This window comes from Protobothrops mucrosquamatus, unplaced genomic scaffold (genome assembly GCF_001527695.2).
Source record: "Protobothrops mucrosquamatus isolate PMUCROS unplaced genomic scaffold, P.Mucros_1.0 scaffold63, whole genome shotgun sequence".
Classification (NCBI taxonomy): domain Eukaryota; kingdom Metazoa; phylum Chordata; class Lepidosauria; order Squamata; family Viperidae; genus Protobothrops; species Protobothrops mucrosquamatus.
Genome location: NW_015386442.1, coordinates 1,713,492 through 1,728,881, shown reverse-complemented (window position 1 = coordinate 1,728,881; position 15,390 = coordinate 1,713,492). Strand labels below are relative to the sequence as shown.

Below are 15,390 nucleotides of genomic sequence, written 5' to 3'. Positions count from 1 at the left end.
TGGAACAACCTGCCTCCAGAAGTGGTGAATGCTCCAACACTGGAAGTTTTTAAGAAGAGACTGGACAGCCATTTGTCTGAAATGGTATAGGGTTTCCTGCCTGAGCAGGGGGTTGGACTAGATGACCTCCAAGGTCCCTTCCAACTTTATTATTATTATTATTATTATTATTATTATTATTATTATTATTATTATTATCTTTTCTACTATATTCTCTTATGGGTTTCTTATGATTTATCAATTGTTGTTTGTAACTTATGATTAATGATTGTAACTATGATTTGCGATCTATGACCTATTATTTGTTGTTTATATATACACTATGAGACAAATTTCTTATATGTCCAATCACACTTGGCCAATAAAGAATTCTATTCTATTCTATTCTATTCTATTCTATTCTATTCTATTCCATTCCATTCCATTCCATTCCATTCTATTGCAATGCATTGCATTGCATTGCGTTCCGTTCCGTTCCATTCCATTCCATTCCTTTCCATTCCATTCCATTCCATAGGAAAATATAGTTTGGCTTAAAAATCAAAATAAAGCAAGAAAATTACTTATTAATGTTGACCAATCCATTCATTGCTGTTTTCTAGTAACCAAATCGCATTTACATAAATGGATATAATATAATGCAAATTGACTCTACTACAATACTTGCCATAATCAAAGCCTTTTCTTAGTGATATATTTTTTTTAACAGTTTTAACAGCAAAGATGTGGCCAAGGGAACAGTGGAAGAGATTGCCATTCATGTGCAAGTTTCAAATCAAACTAATGCAGAAGAGAGACAGCCCCAAGGATCTGATATTTAGAGGCATATTATCAGAGTTGTAAGAATTAATACATGACAATTATGATGATTGGCTTCTTTTCCATGAAAGAGTAAAATCACCTAAACAATTGGAAGGTTACAAAAGTCATTCAAGCAGCTAACAATGGAAAGTTTAATCAACTGCATTAGATTCCTATTCCTAACATAGTCAGGTTTTTTTTTAGTTTAAGCTAATCATACATTTCTGAATGATTAGTTATATTGTTGGGTGGGAGGGATAGAAAGAGTTTATTATGGTCACAGATAAAAATTCAAAATAAAACAAATTAAAAATAAAACAAGCTTAAACACACAAAACAGAATGGAATGCTATAATTGGCAGTGGACTTATTGATGGACAGTATCTAATTTTACAGGCAGTATAAAAATTAGATATATTCAAGGAGAATAAATCTTTCTGATTTGGTAATAACTATATATATAAAAGATCAGAATTTCCTGGGTATTTTACTAAGTAAGGAGTTATAAGTTATAAGGTTGTCTAGATCTTTATAGAAGGTACCATACAATAGGATATCAGCTATAATTTAAATAGCCCCTTCTTTACAGGGAAACAGTTTCATTGAGAACTTTTTTATATCAACCGTCCAAAACTGATATGGGGAAAATATTGAAGCATTCTAAAGTTAATATTCTTTGGAATTTGGAGACAATTACATGATGAAAATATCTTGCAGGTTTGAAAAGGGTGTGTGTGTGTGTGTGTGTGTGTGTGTGTGAACGTTCTGGAAAACATTACTGTTGGGATTTGACTTTGACATATAGATTGAACATAATTTTATTTAAATAGGAAGTTGTACATAGAACTACAAAACATATTTGTTTATTTCTTGTGAATACTGGAATTTAGTTAAACAGTGTCCACTAGTCTGTATCCATGAACTCAGAGAATGACAAACCATTCTCACATTTTTGTCCAGCTATCTTTACAGTGATTGTAACATGTGTGGGTATTGATCACTTCCTAGTTTATTTGTGGGAGAAGAAAGCAATTAATTTAAAGACTTTCTCCTCTCCAGGTTGCTTTACTGCTAGATTCTGGCTGGCATAATCCTATTACAGTTGGCACCAAGTTTAGTTAGCTTTTGGTGTCAGCTAAAGAGCTGCTTGCCAAGACTTTTGGCTGAACTTGTGCTACTGTGTCATTTAGCTTCTTTCTGTCTTTGTTGTTATGCTCCTACCAATTGGTTTTCATGTTTGTAATTTAGTATAGTTTTAATTTTTAAAAGGTTTGATGGATTTATTTGGTTTACTTTAATCCACTTGATTTCTGAGGAATAGTGAACCAAAAATGATTACTTATAGGTGTATAAATTGTTCATCTGCTTCCAGGAAGCAAAGGCATTTGCAGAGCCAAGATATGTGAGGTACTGTATATCTTACATTTGTTTGCATACTCTATATGGATAAAATGTTTGTTTCCCTAGAAAACGCTAGTACAACTGTTTGCACATGGTTCTTATGGAAATAAACACAAGAAGCAAAATGAAACAAGTAAAAACAATACATCCAGTGTTTCCAATGTTTCAGACTGAAAATGATTTATGACAAGAATTTTCTTGGCAGTCCTGAAGGGGCTTTTTTTCTGATCACAATGATAGTGATGTTTCATTGTATTATAAAATGAATCATTCAAGGTTAAAATGCAGAAAAATGGCACAGAGGCTGATTAAAAAAAGTAAAAACCATTGAAGTTTTACTTTTTGGTGGTGACTCCTTAAATTGGAATGTGCTTTATAGAGCTCTACTCACATGTAAGCCAACATAAGTTTTTCTAAATTTTATTCTCTTTCTCTTCCTGTTTCCCTTCTCTCTACTCTGCAGATTTACACTGACTGGGCTAATCATTATCTAGCAAAATCTGGCCACAAACGACTGATCAAAGATTTGCAACAGGACATTGCAGATGGAGTTCTACTAGCAGAAATCATCCAGATTATTGGTAAGTCTCATGCATTTAGCCGTAACCTGACTGTTGACTTCTGGGTTAGGATATAAAATACAATAGAACTAGAACAAAGTGTTCTGTGAGATGAACATTAAATAGTAGTGATTCAGTCTCTTTATCTCTCTCTCTATACTTATTTTTAGAAATAGAGGCAATGCTTCCTAATTTTTAAAAATGTTTAGAAATTTTGATAAGAGTTTGTCTGAATCTATTTGTATGTGGTTCATCCCCTTTATAGCCCAAGGACTGTGTTTCACACACTTGGCAGACTAAAGTGAATAGTTCATTAAGCCATGTGTCTCCAATGTGTGCATTTTATTAACTGGAGCGGTTTATACTTTCTGAGATGACTTGAAACTGTATCTTGATCCCACAAAAACAATTGTGGAAGATTTCATGTCAGCAGTCGTTTGGCAGGGTCTGGAGAATTAGCAGCAGCAGTCTCTGCACTTCCCCTTTGCATGAGGGAAGGAACTGCTGCTAACAAGAAAGACTGTTATTGTACATTTCAGCGTGCTGAGAGCAAAATTCAGTATGTGCAAAATACTTGTGTGCCTATTTGCTTTCTCTCATCTTGTCTTATTGCCTATTCTTAGACATGATTTTTTTTAAAAAAAAATTTCACTGCTTTCTTTTAGCAAATGAAAAAGTTGAAGATATCAATGGTTTTCCTCGAAGCCAATCTCAAATGGTAAGAATAAATGTATGTATGTATGTATATGTCTGTTTGTGCACACACTCATTTTATATATATTTGTATTATAGTATATTGATAAACTCTCACATTTGCATTTTACTGAATTTGTACTCCTGGGAAATACATATTAGAAATTTATTTGGGGGGTTATCAAGAACTTAAGGAAGAAACATCATTGATACTTGCAAATAGATTAATTGTTAGTATGCTTTTTTCCTAAACTTCCGTGTCTTTCAGATTTACACAGATCATTTCATTCCAGAGCTGCTTTTAAAACAGTAAATGGCAGAACCAATTTTAAGTGGAGTCTTTGTGTCTGGACTACTGGTTTGAAATATGGGGTTTGCCAACTTTTAATGAATATAAATAGTCTTTCTACTTGTCCACAATATAGTCCAGTGAAATAGCTACTGCAGAGCATTTTTTGAATCACATGCTATTCCTGCTGGAAGAAATGAACCTAAAGAATGCATTGAGATACAATTTAACATCTGAGAAAAATGCATCTGCCATCCAGAATTAGTTTTAATTTTTGTAGCATTTTAAAATTACTAACATTTTGGACTATTTATAAAATAAATAATGGAAATGATACTTTGAGTTTTTTCCTCTTGGTACCTTCAGTTAATCTGTGTTATATTGTTGCTGGTTTTTTTGTTTGATTTTTTTCAAGCTTCTATTGATTAATTTTAATTGCTTAGATATTTCATCTGTTAACCATTAACTATTTAGGTAGATATTTAAGAAATAAGCCTGTTACATTCATTCTGAAAGGAAGCTACTAAAATTAACTCTTCACTGCAAATAAGTGAAGAGCTACTTGCTTGCTAAAGCACACTCAACATAGATGTTATCTTCTTTAAAAAAAATTTATTCAAGTACTTTCTGCAACCTTGCTTTTCTACCATTTTTATTGTTTTTAAAGAATCTTTTGCTCCCATACTAACATTCCATTACATCAGAGGTCAATAATATATTGTCAGCAGATGCCATTATTATTAATAAGCCAAAATAAAAACATCTGAAAGTTGAGAAGAGTCCAAATCTCATGAGATGTGAAAAGAAATCTCTTTTTATATTAATAAGTATGGGATTTCAGAATACTTAGATGGTATTGTGAGAGACTGTGAATGGGAAGGAGAAGTAAAATTGCTGTAATTTAAAGTATCATGAGTCCCTGTCCCATTGCACAAGCATTATGCAATACTTCCTGGTATCTGGAGACAATGCCAAACTTTTGCTTTTTTGAAAATATAAAATAATCTCTGCAAATAAAGAAGCTGGTTTAATGGAATGATTAAAGTGTAAGGATAAGGTTGGGAACACCTGGTTTTAAATCACTCTTAGTTACAGAGGCTCACTGGGTTCCTGTGGACAATCACTCATTGTCAGTCCATGTTACTATACATGTTTTTGCTACATATGCCACCATACAGTCTTTTTTAATAAAAAAATCTTAAAAGTGATATGATATTGTTGTTCCTGGTTAGGAAAAAGAGGAATTTTAAACCTTCTGCATCAAAAAGGGCCCTTTTCTTACCCATCATGATCCTATTCCTTAAATTGTTCGTCTATAGATGTGGATTACAGTAACTAATGAGCTATGCTGCTGCTGGATAACTTTGATTGGATTATATATTAAGATAGTAAAATTAAATAGGAGGAGAGGGATTTCAAGCAAAGATTCCCAAAGGACCTCTCCAAAGTAGATTAATGAATGTCAACATTTAATGCAGCTGAGGAGAAGGAGAAGAAAGTATTCAGAAAATTTTGGAGCCATGGTAGATAACTGAAGGAAAATTGCCCAATGTCTAGCCACCATAAAATTCTATGTCTGGAAACATTGATAGAGAACTAACAGAAATGCAGCCAATATTATGATGTTCTTATAAATTTACGATGAGACCACATTTGGAAATAATGTATACAGTTTTAACCACCACACTTGAATATTGTATTCAATATTCTACATATTGTACATCAGTTTATTTATTGAAGAGTTGAAAAGAACATTCCCCCCCAAGGGCAATCAAAACAATTTCAGCAATAGAGCAGCTTATCCACTGGGAAAGACTATAGCATCAGTGATTCTTAATTATAAGGGGGATAGGAGGATACTCAATAGATAGCAGGGAAAGGAAAATATAGATTTTGTCCAGCAGTTCTACTGGGTTTGTTTGCATTTTTTGTGATTTGTTTTTGCTACCTCTAGACTCAAAAGTGACATATGTTGAATATTAGCTGCCAAGAAATAACAGTGATAAGAGATATCTTTTTATTAAGCCTCCTGAATATAGCTGATTGAGTATTAAGAAATAGATTTTTGGCTCTTCTACCAGGGTTTTTATGAACCTTTGGCCTTCCAAATGTTGCTGAGCTACATTCCCAGCATCCTTTACATTTTATTTGCTGCTAGCTGAGACATTAACACAGATATAAGGCTAGTTCTATAAATACTTTTCATAGCAAATTAGCTTTAGACACTTTTTTTTTACTTTTTGCATCTTTGGATCCTTATGATAACCCTTTTTAAAAATTTTAATATCTTTGTATATAAGAACAGGTTGTTGGATGGAAATTATGATACCAAAATGGCATACAGCAATAGGCATTTTTAATATTAAATTATTGTCTCTTTAGGCTTAAAAATTGAGCAATTAACAGTTTTGGAGAAATATTTTGGGATCTGGAAAAACTTAAAAATATAGTATGAGTCTGCTTCTTATTAAAAGAATATTGTCAAAGTTAGTCATCCTTAGAACACTTTGTTTTTCAAAGGAAACATTTAGCTTCAGAAAAGCCACATCTTCAAAGTTCTGCAGATTAAAGCTGGAAATGGCCAAATTTCAAGCTAACCTTCTAATATTGATGATGCATTTCTGAAGAGAGTTACTTTTTGTTCAACTACAGAATTACAAAAAGATACCTCATACCCATATGCACAGAGAAGTCTGTCTCCATATTGAAATGGCTCTCAACTGAATGGGAATGGCAAAGCCAGCTAATGCTGTTTTTTTAAACTGCATGCTTTTATTAATTAATTTGATCCTCTGAACTTCCAACCAAATTATAAATTTAAAAATTCAAAATGTAACGTCTCTGAAACCTTATTAATACACTTCAAATCCGCTGTTTTTCCCTTAGCTTTTTCTAGGCAACAGTACCATCCATCATACAAAGCATTTTCAGATGCAGCCTCTTTGACAGTCTTCTCCCATCTGGTATCCTTCAGATATGGTTGAACTAGAACTCCCTATATACCCAGCCAGCATTCTTGGTGTGATAATTGCAAAACATCTCAATTTCCTCACAAGGTTATATATAAAAAGGCAGTGCAATCTCTCTTTTAAGTTTTACTCCAGATCTCAACATGCCCTACCTAGGATTTGGGTCATATAGAAATCTCTATGTAGTATTGTATGTCAGTTCTTTCATGTTTCAGATGAAATTGTAAACAACGTAAGTGTGACCAGAGAGTGTACCTGGACTGACTTCTCTTTCCATCTGTTTATTGCATGTGTTTATCAAGTTGAAAAAGATTACAGTACTAAAGCTCATATATTCAGATTTGTTTCAGTGCATAGAGTTTGAATTAAAAATCTGTTTCCAGTCTGTATTGCTTCTTCTTTTCCTCTCCATTTGCTCTTTTTCTACATTAAGCTATTATCTCCATGTATTGTACATCAAAATATGTATAACAATGTATTTTCAGTTTGAAGTTGTCATGGATGAGTAAATTCTTGATAAATATTTTAATAGAAAATTGAAATTGAAATTAATAAATTATATTTATTATACCTCTTTCAATTACAGCATGCAGAGTTGAATGAGGGATGCATTAAATTGATTGGCATTATAGCATATGAGACTTATTGCCAATACTAATTGTAGGAGTTTAGTATCAGTAATCAGATTGATATTTAATTAAAAGCATACCTGATGTTAGAAAAATAGATAAAATATCAGTTTTTGTTCCTGTTATGCATTAAATAGTATTCAAAGTTCATTGAAGTAGTAAATAAAAAAAGATGTAAATACTCTAGCAACACCTGTTTGCTGAAGTAATAAATGCATTTTTGTCAATCAGAAGAATTAGAAATATGTTAGCCTTAGAATGGCATATTTAGATTATCTTTTTAAGGGAAAACTGAGAACATTCTAAAGATACAAGAATGCTAAGAATGCTTCTCACTATTCAAAATAGCATCAATAAAATCATCTTCTTCACTGTGTATGACTAAGGGAAAGATACAGAACCAACTGGAAACTATAACTGGATGAAATTGTTCAATAAATAAGATGCTGCTGAAACAAACATTTAACTGTTGTATAAGTGCTAGGGGGAAAATATCATTTAGTATAGCCTTTCCCACCATGATGTTGAAACTCAGTCCCAACTTTTTCAGCTGGTGCATTTGATTTCTCTGCTGGTTGGGAAATCTTAGACTTTGTATTCCAATTCATCTAAGAGAAGAGTGACCTATAAAGATTTGTTCCATTTTGAAAAAAAATAAGGTTCTGGAAATTGGCAAATGGCAGCAGTCAGCATACAGCATGAAAAATTCTGTTCATGTGGAAAGCTGGAGTATAGTTTCTCACTCATAATTTGCACAAAATGTTATATTTGTAATGTATTCCATAGTGTACTATTTTATGCAGGGGCAAATCTGAGATTAATAACAGTCTTAGCAAAATAGCCTCTTCCAGTCACAAGCCCTGTCAGGTTTACTTAAAAGTAGTTGGGTAGCATCTCTCTGAAAACTGCCAACTAACTGGGACTAGTCACATTTTACCTTCTGGATGCCAGGAAAAAGTTCTATTCAAGATATTTGAGTCACGTCAACAGATGTAATGGTATCAAGGAATGACCTTGGGAGGCAGGGCAAAGCAATGCATCCAAGAGAATGTTCAGATAAAAGGCAGCTGAGCCTGCAGCAGTAATTTGCGTGGGGCAAGGGGCTCAGAAGGGACTCTCCCTAGTTTCTTGAACAGTAAAACGGAGGGGGGGAGATACCTTCAGATATGCAAGAGTCTATTAATGTAACCTTACAATAAAATAGAATTAGCTCATCTGGCTGTGTTATTTGTCTGGTCTATCTCACAAGGAGACTCAAATACTGATCTGTAATGATTCTGAAGGGGCAGATTGGGCAAGGATTATGATAGGTCTGCAACTGTCTGAGAATGCTTAATGTAGAAACCATTTGAAGAAATATTACTCTGCCCACTTTCAAGTATGCGACAATCCAAAGATGTGTGCTACATTCTTTAGAAGAATATTTAGTTTAATTTAATATAATTTTAAATATTTATCTCTCTCCTAGACTTCAAAAGGAGGCAAATAATGAAATGCTTTCCCCCTCTCTCTTTCCCTTCTTTATATGCTGATATTTTGAAAATTAAAAGAACTTCTCTGAAACTCTGTTGAGGTTCTGCCATTCATTATAGGTGGTACTTAGCTAGATGTAGCAAAAGTATGACTCATTATGAAATAGCTTCTTATATTCAGTGGAAGAGCCAAGCCATCTCTTAACCTCAGAGAGCTATAAATCTTTCTAAAATGAAAACCAGTTTATCTGTAGCCACAGCTATGTCAAAAGCTTAAAAGGGAACTTGCTACTTGAGGATTGTATTCTCAATTTTGCATAGTTGGTTTAAAATATTAGACAGAATTCAAGTTGGATGATACTATTGTATTTCTGCAAACACTTCCTGAAAAAGGAACTTCTGCAGTAAATGGATCTTCCACTGTTGTAAATATTTTAAAGAATACTATCTAGAACTAATCAAATCCATTTGTCTGCCTTTAATAGAAGCTGGGAAAGTAACTCCAAGTCCACATAAATTCTGGAGGTAACAAACCTCCACAAATTTTACTGGTTACACTCATCAAGCTTTAGTTTGACTTAAATCTAAAAAATCCATTGACTGGACAGTTTGAATGCAGGCAACAGCATCCCAGGCTACTGATGGAAGCAGAAACTGGTGCCTAGAATGGAGACTCAAATATTGTGGCCCCATTGTTTCCCCTGTAGGTCAGGCAGCTAAGCTGGGTTTTTACGGCAAACCCTTAATTCCCAAATTATGCTATTCAAGTGCTTGTATCATAAAATATTGCAGAAACATTTTATCATGTTATAAAATGAAATAAATGATTCTGAAACAAAAAAATTAATTAGGTTCTGCTCTCAAACTTGGCTTCCAGGAGCCAATGGATTTCTGCAGTGAGAGCTTCAAACCATACCAACCACCAAGATTGTATTGATACTTTCCACCTTCCTCAAATAACAGCTACAAATTGGTTCTGCCTTCAACTACCATGGTGAGGTGCCAATACTTCAAATCACAGCAAAGCAGATGTGAAGTTCAAAGAAAGCAGTCTCTCTCAGTAGAAAAATGAAGGATATTTTAACTAGAAGCCTAACTACAAATTAAATCCAGATGAGTATAACAAGGAGTATCGTTCTCCCTTCTTTAGCTGGCTCAGTCTGAAAAAGATGCTGAAGATACTTGACAAAGAATAGCTATGCAAGAACTGCTACTGCATAGTAAGATAAAACCACATAAAACAGTTGATTCTTGCCTATCAATGTGAGAGTAAAAAGTTCTTTCTTCTATCCACAGAATTTAAATCCAGTGCCACTGCTTCCTGCCTTTTTCATGAATTAACAGACATCTAAGTTCATATTTTTCATCCTTGGAGCCAGATGACAGTTAATAATTGAAATAATCAATATCCCTACACTTGGAAAAGCTAACAAGGACTGATGCTTTGGAAAGTGGGAAAGTGGGATTTAGCAGCAACCATAATATAAAACGATCTTCATTTCCATAGTATAAATATAACTGGGTGACATCTGCTCTAGTATTAAAATGTCTTATTTGGATTTTAGATCAACAATATTGATAGTGAAGTAGTCCATTATATGGAACCAAAAGGATTACAATCATAGACTGTTTCTAATCTCTGGAAGATTTAAGTTCACCATCTTGATAAACTCATCTTGAGATGCATACTCTTGCTTTAATAATTATGGTCTGCAGTTTGCAAATTATTACAATAGATTAAAAACAGGTTCTGTCACCTACAATGTATTTGTTAATTATTTCCTTACTTTTGCTTTTCAATAAGATAGTATCATTGGTTGGGGGAAGCTAGTTATTTTGATAATAGGAAGAAAAAAAATAGGTATCAGCATTGATGGAAATCTTAGAAGATCATTTGTTCTTCCTTTGTTAATTATTAAGAAGTTTAGCTACAAAATTGAAAAAGGACTTTACATTTTATCTTTTGGAATCCGATGCTGGCTTGGATTGGCAACACTAATTTTTAGAATCACATGTGTGCTTTGCTTCCAGTATCCTTAGAGACTAAGGATTATCTGCATAATTGATTCATCAGAATCAATTATGCAGATAATTTTACTAAGTTTTTTTTACAAACTCCTCTTTAAAAAGCCAAACATAACATCACAATATTTTTCTTTCTTCTTCCTCTTACCCACCCATTGTATTCCTACATTACAATGGAAGTGGTATCTCCTGATATTCAAAATTCTGAAAAGAAATGTAAAAATGAATAGATAAAAAATTCAAAACTTCCAAAATTATTTCAAAGTGATTGATTTCACTCCTACAAATAATTGCAAAAGTGATTTTATAGTTCATTATGAATTATGCTCAGTGTACCTGTATTAGTTGGTGTGTTAGCAATTATGGAATTCCTAACCATTAGGAGAATATTTTCATTTTTAATTGATAGTAACACATCAAAGAAAAATATGAGCATAGTAATGCAAATGAAAGGAAAAAGAAGAAAGCCAAATAGGAGTGATCTGAGGCAATGAGGGTTTTATTACTCAGTATTAATTATCATATGTGCATTCTATAATTAATTAGTTTGGAAGAAGGATAAGTAATGTTTACCAGAGAATGGGGATCAAAGCTACTTTTAGTCATACCAAAATTAATGATAATAGACATTTTTAAGACAAGCCAGGTGAATTTCTATTAATAAGTGAATTGTTCATATAAACCTATTAATTGAAAATCATACAGCATTGAATTCCAACCCTTTATTTTATTTAATGATTTCCTTTTGTAAAATATTAATACAACGAATTCACTCACCACCTTGAATATTCAAGATTCAAGCATCTAGAGCAGGGGTGTCAAACTTGCAACATCACATGACGTGTCATGACGTATCACAACTTTTTTTCCATTGCCGGCAATGGGATGGGCACAGTTTCGCCATGATGCATCCAGCCTGCGGGCCGGCAATTTGATACCCCTGATGTAGAGCAATATTGACATAGAAAAACCAAGGACTTTGTGTGTATTTTTCTGATGCTTATTATCAAGATTTGTTGGAATAAAAACATCACTAAACAGATTGGATTATATGTGACTAAAATATGTTAATATGTACACCTGGTTGCATATGCAGAATTCATTAGTGAGTGTCCCTAATCACCATTCAGGTTACCTTCAATGAGATTTCTGTGTCACCTTTCTTCAAATTATGTATTGGTCTTACAAATGTAAAACTTTTACATACAATTATTTAAATAGGTAATTATTTTACTCAAAGGTTGGAAGTATCCTGAACTCTCAATGAATGCTAATGCATAAAATCATCAATAAACTTGTCAGAATTTGTACTTATGTATGTATATGCAGTATGTCTATGTATTTGTATGTGTGCCAGCATAGCAATAGATCTAATGTACAGATCTATTGATATTATTTCTCTTGACAGCATTAAACTCTTATAATAATAGTGTAATTTGTAAGATTTTTATTTTAGCAGTAAACAGCCATATTTTAGGTAATTTCAGATACTCATTTTAAATAGAGTGCCTGCAGGAATTCTCATATATTGTTACAGATATTTTATTCACACTGTTTTATTCTTTAAAACTGCAACTAAAGGTTCTTAAACTTTTTCTGAATAGTTACCCAAAGGATTATACTTCTATTGTTGCATTAGCTATAGCATTGCAAAATAAATATTTCTTGCCATATTTATTTTTCTGACATTTGCATTATGGATTTTGTAGGTTTAACCTAACCAAAACGTTCAAGTTTAATTTTAGTTTGCAGTAAAGGAAATGTAAATTTCAGTATTTGTTTGTTTGTTTGTTTGTTTGTTTGTTTGATTTATACAGCTGCCCACCTTAAGCAATTCTGGTTGTTCACAACAATAACAAAACCAATAAATAAAACAGTAATAAAATAGTAAAAAAAACCTGTGCCTTAATTGTCTCTTTGAAATGCCCCACAGCAGGCTTAGTTACTTTCCTTCTATATTATCTATTTATGCAATCTTATGCTAACACCTTAATAAAAAGCCAAGTCTTAACATCCTTTTGAAAGACTAGAAGGGTGGACCTGTTGAATCACCAGTGGGAAGGTGTTTCACAAGGCAAAACGCCTTCCCACTGAGGGGGAGCCTCAAAAAGGCCAATTTCCAAGGATTCACAAGATGGCAAGATTTTAGGTATCTGATCCAATAAGATGGGGAGATATTTTTAGGGAAATGTGGTCCTGCAAGTAACCAGATCTTGCCATGTAGGGCTTTAAAGGTAATTACCAGGTGATTACCAGTATCTGGAAGAAAACTGAAAGCCAGTGCATTTCACAATAAATATGTAACATAGTGAACCTGTGCGCAATGCTGCATTCTGGGCCATTTATAACTTTTAAGTGGTCTTTGAATGCAGTCCCATGTAAAGCACATTGCAATAATCTAGTTGGGGGTGATGAAGGTACAAGTGACCTGATCAAGGTCTTCTGGTCCACAAAAGGATGAAATTGCTGCAGCAGGAGCCATGAGTCCAAGTATGCACCAGCTTGGTTCAGGGATTGTAAGCCCAGAGACAAATATGATAAATCACCCAACCTTGGGGGACCAAAAACCCAAGCCACTCTGTCTTGCCAGGGTTGAGCTGAAGTCAGTTCCTCTTGACCCATACAGCCTCCAGGCACTTGGACAGCACTACAATAGCCTGCTAGCCAGGAGTAGAGATAGATGGTTATCATCAGCAGAGTGATAGCCCATGCCATTGGATGACCACACACAGCAGTTTCATATAGAAGGTACCAGAGAACAGAGGGAAAACCCAAGCCTTAAGGCATCTCATACTGCAATGGCTACCTCTCCTCACCTACCAACATCGACAGGAACCAGCCATGGGGAAAGGAGAGACACCGCAAAATGGTGCTTCCCATTCCCAAACCCTGGAGCCAGTTCAGAAGGATACCCTGGTTGATGGTATCAAAAGATATTAAGAGATCGAAGAGAGCCCAAAGAGTTGCATCTTGCCCATCTGGGTCCTCCAAACATCATCCTCAAATGCAACCAATGCTATCTTACTGCTATATCTTGTCCTGAACACAGACTGAAAAATAATCTGTTTCATCTAGGGCCTTCTGAAGCTGCATGCCCAAGCACCCACTCTAAAACCTTATCCCAAAAGGGAAGGTTGGAGTTGGACAAAAGTTATCTAACTTGCCTGGACACAGGACACAGATGATCAAGCTCTTGAGGACCCTGCCCTCTTTTTTCAGATTGACTCATACTCCTCCCAGATAATAGATGTGCCTCAGTCACCTCCAAAGGAGCTGCCCAGTCTAACTCTGAATGAAATTGAGCAACTTTATCTGCCAGATGCCTAGAACATTCTTCACAGTGGTCCTACAGGGAGTCTTCCAGTTCTTCCTTACCTTGCTGATTGGCCATCTGCTAATGCAATAAGGATAGAAAAGTAATTACACTTCTCTGCCCTTATTGCCCCAAGGTAAGTCCTGTTTTCACTTTTTTATTTTAATTTCCCCTCAGTATTCAAAATGTCTCTATTATTTATAATTTCAGAGTAAGTTATATTTTGGTAACCAAAAGCTTTCCTTATTCAAACTCTTGGCATTTTCCTGATTCCCTTCTCATACCAAAATCTAATATTCTAATTACAAATCTTATCTTTCTAGTTATGATAATACTTCTATTTCTAGCAATTATCTATTCTCCACCATATTCAAACATCTAGTTAATAATATAATATCCCATCTAATGAATCAAAACCTCTATTTTCTTCAGTCTTACTCTAGCTTTCTTCCTTTGCCAACTAACTTTCCAAGTCAATGCATTTGAATCATCAAATAATTTTTCCTCTATTTTTCTGTATGATATTTGGAATAAGAAAGACCATTTGGTTAAAGTATTTTTGGAAGAATGAACCCATTGATATTCATTAAACAGCCTCCCTCCTTCTCCAATTCCCCACAGTTTTCCTAACAGCTCTATCTTCCATTCAACCAGTTCTTCTTCCTTTTCCTCAAATGTGTTCTGCATTCTTGATTGGTAAGATGTCTTTCCAATATTATCGTTCCATCTTCTAGTTCTTCAGTTGTCTGAATCTGTCAGTTAGTTCCTTCCTTTAGGTCCTCCATCTTTGGATCTGCTTCCTTCAGTTTTCCTTCTATTTTCTGAGTTGCTAGTTCCTTCTTTGTAGTCATGTTCTGGGTTTGTAAATTTAGATTAGAAAATTTATTTATTTATTTATTTATTTATTGAATTTATATACCGCCCTATCTCCCTTACGGGACTCAGGGCGGTGAACAGGCGATAATAAAAACCATGATAAATATAGGCAGTTCTAAAATCAAATTAAATAACAGGCCTGTTCTAAAAACACACCCATACAAAAACCCCCACTAAAACATAATCAAACTACGCCAGGCCGGCCGCACGGAATAGATGGGCCTTCAGGGCTCGGCGAAAAAGGCGCAGGTCCGCAACTGTACGTAGGTCAGGGGGTAGGTCATTCCAGAGGGCAGGAGCTGCCACAGAGAAGGCTCTCCCCCTGGGGGTCGCCAGCCGGCATTGTCTGGCCGACGGCACCC

The 15,390-nt window shown here is 34.4% G+C and overlaps 1 protein-coding gene across 1 annotated transcript in view; it reads left to right on the top strand.

Annotated features, from left to right (window-relative positions):
- The window catches only part of NAV3 (neuron navigator 3), a 225,098-nt gene that overhangs the window by 56,704 nt on the left and 153,004 nt on the right, over positions 1 to 15,390 (top strand). The window contains 2 exon segments of the mRNA XM_015812046.1: positions 2,666 to 2,783; positions 3,428 to 3,480. Of these exon segments, the coding sequence (XP_015667532.1) occupies positions 2,666 to 2,783; positions 3,428 to 3,480 (171 nt within the window).